A 12,058-nucleotide genomic window follows, 5' to 3' on the forward strand; every position below is an offset into this window, starting at 1 on the left:
GGAGGCGGGAGCCCATATCTCAACCCTCAAGGAAACATTAGGAAGAGTGAGCTGGGACAGCTGAGGGTGAGGACCATGTCTCACTTCCCTGTAGCTCCAATCAGGCTTCCCCATGGTACCAGCTTTACCCCATGCCCTTGTGAGCAGCACACACTAAGGCACGCTTTCTCTCTCTTTCTTTGCAAATTAAAATAAGGCATGCTAGTGGTGGAAAAAAAATCTACAAAAGAGAAAGGTATTAGCAAACCACCCTCTGGTTGTCAAAGCTTGCCCTTGTGACATGTCACTTCGGACATTAATCATGTGTGGTTCCTGGAAGGAACTCCTGCCCACCGAAAACTGCAGCACGAGAGTGATGGGCCTGTTCCTCTCAGTTCTCACTAACACCATCTTCTTGACCATCACAGTGAGAAGCTATAGACCGTGACTGGGGACTCCCTTAAATCCAGAAGGAAGCTGATCTCCCACACTCCCACCAAGAGCCTGCTCAGGAGAGACTAAGGCCAAGTTTTCGCAGGCAGGAGAAAACCACAGAAAGCCACAGAGAGCCGCGGCAACTGCTGCTGCTTCTTCCCACTGCAGCCTCGTACTTCGTCTCCCTAAGATGTCAGACACCCAAAGAGAGGAGGGAGGGAAGGAGAGAGCTTGTGTCTTCTGAGGGTAAGTGGGCCAAGACAGAAGCAAGCTGAAAAGAGCAGGCAGCACCAACACAGGCACTGTTAACCATTTGTTTTTCCAGAAACCCGAAAACAAGATTCCATTCCTAGGCACACACACACATGCATGGGAAAGTCAAAGGCTTGCTGGGCTTCTCCTCCTCCCCTCTGCTCCTCCAGAGCCATCTCCTGCCCACTCTGAGTCCTCGGTAAGATTCCATGAATAAAAAACTGAAGCGGCTTCAGCTGAATGTACACCACTCATCCCCCCCCACCTCAAAAGTGGTTGGCTCCCAAATTCCAGGAGCAGTCAGCTTTCAGGGAATCAAGTCTTGCTGCCCTGGGAAGGTTCATTCCCTGCCTGCGCTCAATCGATACCATAGAACCACAGGGACTCCATATCAAACCCCATTAATTCACACTCCACATGGCACCTGCGGAAGGGCCAAGCTGTAGCCCTTTTCAGGTCGGGGAAGCAAATTACCAGTGCCACAGAGGGAAACCTTTAGCTGGCCTCGCAGCGCAGGGCAGCGGGCTGTCTCTGAGCATGACTCCGTGGACATCTGTATGCAGGAGCGGGGGGCAATTAGAAACAAAGCCTGCCTATCTATGAGACCTTCTGAGACGTGTTCGCTCCCCTTCTCACATTAACCGTGGCAACTAATTTTTTCTCCAGTGCCCCAGAACAGATGTTTACTGAGTCTTCTGCCAACGGGCGAGGTCTGATTCCTGACGGTTGGGTGTCTCTTATCTCAACCCTTCCCCAACCCCACCCCATAACATTGAGCCTCCTCTCCACAGCCATTTCTGATTTTCTTTATTATCTATCCAGAGCTCAACCCAGGGAACAACTGTGTCCTTATCTAAAGCATATATGAAAACAAACGGGAACCGAAGGTTGACGACAACAACAACAGAGCCCGCAGCCCAGTGCAAACTGGCCAGCAACTATTTACACTGCCCAGAGAACGCCCCTCTGCTCAGGCAGCTGCTCAAACACACCTGGTACTAAGCCTGGTGTCCACCAGGCCCATCTCTCCCGAGGTCCCAGGAATGAAGACCAATCATGACAGGAAGGGCTCTGAATGAGAGACTGGCTTAGGAGCCTGGGTAGCCCCAGTGAGAGAGAAGAATGAGAAGCAGGTGCAGGCTGTATGGAGCCACGGGGCCAGCCACTGAGACACTCGGAGCCACGGAGCCACGTAAATCCCCTGCCTGGGAGTTCAGGCCACTGTATTCACAACCTTCCACTAAGAAGTTCACACATAGCTAGATGGGCTTCAGAGCAGAAAAAGCAGCTCCCCGTGACAGCCTCTAAAAGCCACCAGTAGTCACATCCGACAGCAAGGACGCCAAACATCCAGGGGGCAAAAACAGGCACCGTCATTCAAGCCTCCCGTGATGAGAAAACAGCTGACAGATGGTGTTTCCTTGGGATATTATCACAGTCGTCCACGCAGCCATCACATCCAACTGGTTCAGGCAATGTGCTTAAATGTGTCTCCTCCGCAAGTGACAGAAGCCTCATGATGGCCCCGGGGCCCAGCAGTCTAGGTCCCATGAGGTCACGCTTTCCTTTCTCTAGCTGGTAATTTAAGGCGAGACAGGAGAAGGCTTAGGCATGGCTGTTCAGGCCTGAAATCCTAGCACCTGGGAGCTGAAGTGGGAGATTGGGAGTTCAAGGCTACCCTGGGCTATGTAGAGAGAACCTGGAAAGAGAGAGAGAGAGAGAGAGAGAGAGAGAGAGAGAGAGAGAGAGAGAGAGGGAGGGAGGGAGGGAGGGAGGGAGGGAGGGAGGGAGGGAGGGAGGGAGGGAGGGAGGAAAAGAGGAAAGGAGAGAAAGAAGAAGGTAGGCAGAGAAAAGGGGGGGTGGAGAATGACTAGAGGGGAGAGGGAGGGGTGGAGAGGGAGTACACACACAAGAGGTCTCACCAACATCCTGGAGCATATATCCCCTAACTCCAGCCGCGCCACAATCTAACAGAAGAAACAATCTCAGTTTCTTCCTCTCCCTCTTCCCTTTCTGTGTGATCAGGGAACCCGGGCGCCAACTTGGAGGTACTTCTGCCCACCTCTAAGACCTGTTGGGTATGAATGTGGTAAGAGAACCACACGCATCCCACCCTGTGACTGGCATCAACCTCCCCCGCTGCCAATACACCGTGGTAACAAGAGTTTAGCCGAAGGCCTCTTCCAGCTGCCATCAGACAAGCCTGGAGTTGGCTCTCTGCTTGGCCAAGTAGGTCACGCCAGAAAGTGATGCCCAGACCAAGCCCAGATCACCTCCTGATTTCCACACAGAAGTCAATAGCTCTAATTCTCCCCGACACCGATGCTTTTGTTGTTTATTCCTCCCACGTGGTAGGGAGGAGATCAGGAGCTAAAAGGCATGTGGTCCATAAACATTAGAAGTGAACCTCAACCTCCCAGCCACTCCTGTGCACCTGTGCAGATGTGATGAACTAGTAAATGTCTGTCACTGTCCTTGGGGGTGCTGTCACCTCCCTGATGAGCTCATCGGCTCCTGAGGCCCAAACCAGGACCATAAGGCCCTCCCTTCCCCCAGTTCCTGTTGCTCATGTATACATACATGTAACACACCACATCAGGTACAACTTACATATCTGACAATCTGAACTTAGCAAGATGTGGCTGGGCTGTGATGGATGCGTCGTGTTAATGAGCAAGCACATTCTTTAAGGAAGGAATCGCCACTCACTCCCAATACTATCTTGTCTGTGAAGAATCTACCATGCTACCTGAGGTATGAATGGATCCAGCAAGGCAAAACAAACAGATGTACTGCCCGGAGCCGAATGGCTCCTGACGTGACAGCTCAGGGGATCATGATACTCACCAAGTGCGGCATCAGGAGATCAGCCAGGTAGACGAAAGCAGCCCCCAGAGTGAAGCCAACAGCCACGGGGAAGAAGGCAAAGGCGCCAAAGCCCCCTGAGGACGTGGCCATCTCAACCGCTGGTGCTAGCAGGGACCAATACGAAGCCGCTAACATGACCTGCAGAAACCACAGGGAGCAAGTCATTGACCAATTGCCTTAGTGAGGGCGTCTACTGCTGCGACTGAACACCATGACCAAAACGCAAGCTGGGGAGGAAATGGTGGCTTATACTTCCACACTGTAGTTCATCACTGAGGGAAGTCAGGAGAGAAACTCAAACAGGGCAGGAACCTGGAGACAGGATATAATGCAGAGGCCACGGAGGAGTGCTGCTTACTGGCTTGCTCCTCATGGCTTTCTCAGCCTGCTTTCTTATAGAACCCAGGACCACCAGTCCAGAGATGGCACGGCCCATATGGACTGGACCTTCCCCTACTGATCACTAATTGAGAAAATGCCTTATAGCTGGATCTCATGGAGGCATTTCCTCAACTGAGGTTCATTCCTTTCTGATGACTCTAACTTGTGTCAAGCTGACATGCAAATTCAGCCAGTACACCAACCCATAAAGGCTTTTTGGGGTGGGGGACCCTATAAGGTGGAGACCCTATAGAGGGAGTCTCATTAACCAACCCATAAGGCTTCCAAGGAAAACCAATCTATAATGCCTTCTGAGGAGTGGGGAACCAAACTAGAAAGTCTTGGGGTGGGGGCAACCCATAAGGCCTTGGGAGTAGGAGGAACCAATGCATAAGGCCTTCCAGGAGGACCTCACTATTATCTATGTCATAATAATATGGTGGTAGCTACTATCTCAACCAAAAGACTACCCCCCAAAATTCCAAAAGTTCCCCCCAGAATTCATGTTTTATGAACCTAACTTAACAAAGGTGAAGCCACCGTAGGTGTCCCATGCTCTTGTAAATAGCCCCTCACTCACGTTCCTGCAAGCATGGGCCCATTGGGTCAACAACAGCAAAGGCATGAAAATGGAGGCAGGCTAGCTGAGGAGAGGAAAGGGATCAGCAGGAATGGGAAGGGCCATAGAGGACAAGGGGAATGAAAATGATTAAAATATGTAGCATATTTTATGAGACGGTCATCATGAGACCCATTGGTATGTATAATGTAATTAATGCATGCTAATAAGGATAAATAAAAATAAAGATAGTTTGGTACAGGACAGTGTTGATCTGAATGGATGGACTCCAGTTTGCTGCTATCTAGCCTCTGGCATAGGAGTTTTTATCCAAGAGTGATTTACTCCATGGGACAGGTGACAATGTCAAGCAAGAGCCACTGAGGGTAGGACAGAAGGGCTATATCTCATGATAAACATCCTACAATATGCATGACAGAGCCCCTGACAACCAAGAGACATCTGGCTCCAGATGTGAGTCCTAAGGCTGCTGAGAAGTGCTGTTCTAATTTAAAGCTCCCAACACAAACTGCTCCAAACTACATAGGCTCCCGTGCATGAGATCATGGCTGGTTATTAGAGAGATCTTCTTTGTGTTGAACTGACATGTGTCTCCTCTTCATGTTTGCCTCTTCATCTCTTTTCCTGCTCTCTGGCACATCAAAAACGGTGCCATGCGACAGCATTTGAAATGTCTGAAGATGCCAGTATGTCAATGTCAGACGGGTCTCTTCAGTGTCCTCGTCTCTAAAAATGAAGAGGGAAGCTAATATCTATTGATCAGCAGCCATTTCCAGCCACCAAGGTTGACATTTGAGATCTTGTCTTCATATCACAGCCCCAGGAGGAGAATGTTTTCCGTTGTTATTTGTGGAACAAGAAACTGAATCTCAGGCTGGGGATATGGGCTCAGTCAGGAAACTGTTTCCTAGGTAAGCATCAGGACCTACGTATAATCCTCTAGAGTCTGTGCTGAAAACGCTGAGTGTGGCAGCCCGTGCTTGCAGTCCCAGCTCTGGGAATGTGGAGACCGTGGATCCCTGGGGGTTGATGACCAGCCAGTGTAGATTAGCCAGCTCCAGGTTTCCTAGCTCAATAAGCATAGTGGATATTCTTAACCAGCCAGTGTAGACGGATTAGCCAGCTCCAGGTTTCCTATCTCAATAAGCATAGTGGGTGTTCTTAACCAGCCAGTGTAGAGGGATTAGCCAGCTCCAGCTTCCATGAGAGTCCCTATCTCAGCAAACATAGCGACGCCCTTGAGTAACACCACCAGAGTTGATCTCCGGCCTCCACATGAGCACACACACATGTAGATGTCCTCCCACTTTCACAGCTACCCTTGGTTGTCACCTTGACACACCTGGAAGAGGGAACCTCCACTGAGGAACAGCCACCCTCAGAATGGCCTACGGGTATATGTCTGCGTGGCATTTTCTCGGTTGATATGAGATGGCCCAGTCCACTGTGGGCAGTGCCATGCCTGGGCAGGTAGTTCTGGGCTGTATAAGAACGTAAGCCTTGGAACAAGCCAGTAAGCAGTGTTCCCCCATTGTCGGATTTCCTGCTCCCAGGTTCCTGTCTTGAGTTTCTGCCCTGATCTCCCTCTGTGATGGGCTGTGACCTAAGATAAGATAAAGTTGTAAGATTAAAATAAACCCTTTTCATCTCCAAGTTGCTTTTGGTCAGTGTTTTCTCACACCAACAGAAAAGCACACCGGGCCACTCCCACACACAAACACACGCACATTAAATATGAAAAGAAACTGAATCTTAAATACTAAGCCGATTCGCTCCTTTTCGCCCAGGCAGTAAGTGCCGGTTGCAGGGCACAAACCAAGCTGTACCACAAGCAATTCAATGACTAGAAGGAAAAAATGAGGCCGGTCTCAGAGGTCAACAAGCTCAATTTGACAACCCGTTCTCCAGAGTTGACCAAATTAACTAATCGCCTGTGACTTTTTAATCTTACACATGCTGTGACATCTTCATGGCGAGAGTACACCCACCGCCTGTCGTAACAGTCACAGACGACATATAAAATGCCGAATGGATTTCTAAAATTTACTTAATTATGCCACGTCACCCATCTCTGAAATAACACAGTGACAGAACCAGGCATTAGGGCAGCGGGAAGAAAGAACAGGCAATGCAGGAAGCCGTGGTGTCCCTTCTCCCAGGGACTGCTCATACCAAGTCACTTGCCCTGAAAATGATTTTCCAGCAAAGGTCTTAACGGCACCCACGGAAATCTGCCTCAGCCTCTGAAGCGCCCAGGAAGGATGAAAGGTGCCATCTTAACTGGATGGGAGCAAAGACTGAACAGTTTGATGCCTTGAGTCCAGGCTGTCGTAAAAGACAACAGAAGGATTTAAGGACTCCCCACCCAGACTTCACTCCACTGGCTTTAGATTCCCACAGCCCGTGTAAAGCTCACCACCTGCAGAGTGACAGACTTGGAAACTTTCTCATTCTCTTCTGTGAACTTGACCCAATCAGTAACGTGTCCCCAACACAGCCCTCCCGCTTCAACAATTTCAAAACCCTAAGACCCATGGAACCCACTCATCTTCTAAGACTGCTCTACATACAGGGAGGAGATGAAGCAACTCCACCAGCATCACCTGAACTACTTCCCCAGCCTCTTAGTTCCTTCCCGTCTCAACACCTACTCCAACACCTCCTGTTGCAATGTCCATCTTCTGCATCGCTGGGTACCAAACCTGTTTCCTGCCTGTGATAGCTAATCTTGGTTGTCAGTTTGACTGGGTCTGGAATCAACTAAAAGACAAGCTCCTTAGCCGTGGGAGATTTCCTGGCTTATATTATCAGAAGAGGAAAGATCTATCCTAGATATCGGTGGCACCTCCCAATAGCAGCCCGGATAAAAAGAGATAGCGGAAAAGCCTTTGCTTTATGCCCGCTTGCCTTCCCTCTGCTGCTGAATTCATTTGTCCTGTTGCTGAAGCATTCCTTCACCAACCTCAGAACCAACTTCCCCAGGCTTCCAGTGCAGACTGAATAGCAGAAGCTCTCCAGGAACCCTCGAGGCCTTCAGCACCGGACTGGGGCTGCTGAGATATCCAGCCACCTAGACCGAAGAACCTCTGGACTCTTAGCCTATCTAGCCATTGTTGGACTAGCTAGACTGTATCAGGTCAGACAACCTAATAAATCCACTTTAATATATATTTATCTTATTGATTCTGTCCTCTAGAACCTCTAGAGGATCACCACAACTAATACATGTCACTATACATGAGAAACATGCCAAGCTCCCACAAATACGTTGTTCAATATGGAGCAGAGAGGCATGCCCCTGCTAAGGTGTGGACTGGTCTGAATGAAAATGGCTCCGACAGACTCAGGGAGTAGCATTATTGGAGCTGTCACCCTACTGAAGTAAGTGTGGCCTTGTTGGGGGAAGTATGTCACACGGAGTGGGCTCTGAGGTTTCAGATGCTCAAGCCAAGACCAGTGTCTTTCTCTTCCTGGTGACTGCTGATCCAGATGTAGAACTCTCAGCTGCCTCTCCAGCACCATGTCAGCTCGCATACTGCCATGTTTTTTACCATGATGACAATGGACTAAACCTCTGAACTGTAAGCCAGCCCCGATTAACGTTTTCCTTTCTAAGGGTGGCTGTGGTTGTGGTGTCTCTTCACGATAGAACATTGACTAAGATAGAGGTGATGATGAACTCTGGGATGCTTGGATGGAGGAACATCCAAGTCAACACAGGTGGACCTCCCCACGGAAATTGCTGTTCTTCGCCCTTCTAGACAAATCTAGATCCACTGTGGAATTTCTTCATTTTTTTAATTTTATTTCCTTGCCAGCCTCCTGTTTTACACATGAACTGAGAAGTGGCAAAAGAATAATTTATACAGTGCACTGGGCTCCTGTCTAAACTGAGTGGGGCCAAAGAAAAGATATTTCAAGGGCATGTGTGGGGGAGAAGATGCCCCTGTGCTCATGGTCAAACCTGTGACTTTCTTATTTTCTGGGTCAGAAGAAATTCTACCACACTTAGAGATGACATCAGAGCAGGGCCGGTATCGTGCCAAGGATCTTCACAAGGGTGTGTAAAGAAGGCCCTTGGAGAGGAGAGACGGCACCAAACCAGAGTCTTGACTTTATGAAATACACAAATATAGACATCACACAGACAGAGAACATCACTATCTGGTAGTGGCGGATGAGAAAATTGTCCACTGTGGATGCTCTGAACGCCACTGAATGGTCATCACTGCATTGTGAAAATCTTACCACAACTTACTTAAAAAGTTAGGGTTGACCTAAGCAACTGTGAGGACCCTATCTTGCACTACTGCCCCCCCTCCAGAGGTGTGCTGAACTCTCTGGCTCTTGTTGTAACTCTGTGTCTCCATCTGTGGCAACGTCAGGGCTTACCTAAGCTGGCCTTTCTCCCGGGCATCTCTGACCCTTGACTGGCAGTCCGTGTTAGTGACAACATAACACAGAATTTGGACTCAGAGGCTCGGATCAGGCACTTACTAGTGAGGTGGCCCCAGCACACAACCTGAGTCCTCTGTTGCTCAGTTTGGCCAATTGGAAGTGATGCTACCAACCAGGACTAATGGGAGAATGTAGCAACGGGGCCACCATGCCAACCCCGGAGCTGGCAGGAGGCAGGGGCTATTCCCAACTCTCTGCTCACTAAGCATGTTCCTCCTTCCCCTGACTGGGCCCAGTTCCCCTCTGACCGGGGCCCTTATCCATCTCGCCGGATTTGCTCTCTCCCCAAGCCCCCAGGATTGTGCACATGGTAGGCTCTGGCTCTGCTCACAGCATCTCTGTGTGCTGCCGCCACTCAGCAGAGCAGCCTTGGACGGGGACGTGTTTAATATTTGTCACCTAAACAAGTCCTCTGTCATCCCTGCTAATAAAGGGGAGCAGCGGGGGTGGAGAAGCCAGAACGAATGATCAGGAAGTGATTCAACCCGCCTTTTGAGTCTGTTGCCGGCATTTTAAAGTGGTTTTTTAACCTTCCAAATTAAGAAGCGCACAGGCTCACACTCAGATGCCTTCACTCCTCTGACGAACGCTGACTGAGTAATTGTTTAAAATCAGGGAGTCTTTCAGGGGTGGGAAACCAGCAAAGACGCTGCAAAGCTTCGTGGGTAACACACCAAGCGACCTACTGACAGACTCGCAGATTCCCTTTGTATGAAGAGGGGCTGCAGGAGACTACCTAGTCTGAACACTTCACTTACCAGACAGGGTGAGCAAGACTGAACTAGATGAAGTGGATTTCCCAAGGCCCCAGGGTTGAATGATGTCACACAAGATTGACTGCCCCAGCCCCCAAGCAACTGGGGCTGGGTCAGTACTGTCCTCCAACCCTGCCGAGATGCAGCAGAGTCTTTTATGAAATTCTGGAAACTTCTGGGTAAAGACCAGGTATAAGTTGCCACTTCCCTCATCAGGCATAGAATCCTGGGATAACTGAGGGGATGAAATTAGAATCACCAAAATGAAAGACATAAGGTGTTGGCAGGGACGTAGCAAAAACTTACACACCATGGGTAGGGATGTACACCAGCATAACTGTCAGAGAAAACAACGTGGAGGTTCCTTAAAACATTAAAACTAGAACCATGCTACCAGGGAGGTTTCTGAAGGAAATAAAATGAGACCATAGAAGAGCTAGTTACACTTCTGCTCAAACCGGAACTATGGGCCACTAATAAACAACGGAATGGGCCTGTTGAGCACCTGCATCCGGAAGAGGAACGGGGCGTCATAAATTTATGACTCTAATAGTCCCTGAGTGCCCCAGATGTAGATGGCAAACAGGCAATTAAGGAGCGTACAGTGTGATCCCCGCCCAGAAGAGCACCTCGACATAGGGATTGCAACACTAGGCATGTACACACTTGACTCCCCACCTTCCTCCAGCATGACCTATGCCCCCAGAGAAGGCCCCATGTGATGATATATGCCCCCAGATGGGATCCTAAGACACAGGAAGGACATGAAGAAGGGAACAGGTGACGCCCACTGCCTGGAGTCTTGCTTACTGTCACATTCCAGTGTGCTGGACTTTGAGAAATGTTCCCTCGGGATCCTTGGTCCACAGTTGTGGTGCTGTGTGGAAAGGTCGTGGAACCTTTAACACATGGAGGCTTGGAGCAGGATAGATGCCTCATCCCTAAGACAACCCACAACCATGTTCTTCCAAAGAACCAGGGTTTGATTCCCAGCCCCGACATTATAGCTCGCATGGTGTATAAGTGCAGTCCCAGGATATCTAACACCCTCTTCTGGCCTCCTCAGGTACTGCACACACACGGTGCATAGACACACACACAGGCAAAACATCCAAATACACAAAATAAAATAAAAGGGTAAAACATCTAAAAATGAAGCCTTGTGTGGTGGTTTGAAAGAAAACGGCCTTCTGGTCAAGACACAGCCAGCACCATCATGCTCCCCATCATGACGATAATGATCTGAACCTCTGAACTGTAAGTGAGTCACCCCAATTAAATGTTTCCTTCATAAGAGTTGCCATGGTCATGGTGTCTCTTCACAGTGATAAAAACCCAAACCAAGACACCTTGCTAGAGGAAGTACATCACGGGGTGGGGATGGCGGGCTCTGGGGTTTTAGAACTTGGACACACTTCATGTTCTCATGTTCAGTCGTGTTCTCTCTCTCTCTCTCTCTCTCTCTCTCTCTCTCTCTCTCTCTCTCCCCTCCTCTCTTCCTCCTCCTTATTGCCAGGTCTTCTCCACCATGATGAACTGTGTCCCATCTGGAACTGTAGGCCAAAATAAGCCGTTTTCTCATCTAGGTGTCTCTTGGTCAGGGGATTCCCCCACAGCAACAGAAGAGGAAGGGGAAGACAGTGGTGGTGTCTCAAGCCTTCCACAGACTTGACTTGTGGGAGATGCTCACATCCTAAAGATACACGGAAACTCTCTGCACCATTTTAGGAACTTCTCTGAAAATGGAAAACACCTCCATGGTGACCAGTTTATTAGAGATTGATAATAGGTTGCAGAAGGAGGGAGGGGCTGAGGGAGGTCACCCCAGCAAGGTGCAGAAACCTGAAGACAAGAGCACCCAGGGTTTGTTCTGTGATGTCAGCAGGGCACAGGCCTGGGGTTTCAGCATGTGGTAGCCAGAGAGACAATGGACTCCACCTCCTTGAATGCCAGGGCTTCCTGTCTGAAGCTCAGAGTAATTCAGTGGCTCACCCAAGGATACGCTGCTGAAAATGACCAGCGAGGATCTGGAACCACGGCCTGACTCCAAACTCACAGTCCCCACCCAGAAGCCGCACACGCTATTTCTTGGGTGTTTGATATTACTCAAGCTTTCTGTTATTGTTGCTGCTGGTTTCAGCAGATAAATAGATTATATTAATAACAACTGTGACATTTCAAAACACACAGAGAGATTATTCATTAAGTAAATTGGGAGTATTGGGACAGCTAGTCTGATTTTTGCATTTGAGTAAAAATCAAAACTGAACTGTCATTGATTTTACTCAAGCAAATGAAACAAATACAAAAATGTTTGAGGGGCTTTGTGTGTGTGTGTGTGTGTGTGTGT

At 49.2% G+C, this 12,058-nt stretch overlaps 1 protein-coding gene across 9 annotated transcripts in view; it reads right to left on the reverse strand.

The window, feature by feature from the left end:
* Positions 1 to 12,058, reverse strand: part of Slc39a11 (solute carrier family 39 member 11) — a 421,876-nt gene that overhangs the window by 288,662 nt on the left and 121,156 nt on the right. For 8 of the 9 annotated variants that reach the window (XM_050140477.1, XM_050140474.1, XM_050140469.1 and 5 more), the window contains one exon: positions 3,514 to 3,672. The exons of the other annotated variant lie outside the window; for it this stretch is intronic. In XM_050140477.1, the coding sequence (XP_049996434.1) occupies positions 3,514 to 3,672 (159 nt within the window). The remainder of the gene's footprint in view (positions 1 to 3,513; positions 3,673 to 12,058) is intronic. 9 annotated transcript variants of the gene reach the window in all.

The sequence above is a fragment of the Alexandromys fortis genome, unplaced genomic scaffold, assembly GCF_014885135.2.
Source record: "Alexandromys fortis isolate MF-2015 unplaced genomic scaffold, M_Fortis_MF-2015_v1.1 scaffold_39, whole genome shotgun sequence".
Taxonomy (NCBI): Eukaryota; Metazoa; Chordata; class Mammalia; order Rodentia; family Cricetidae; genus Alexandromys; species Alexandromys fortis.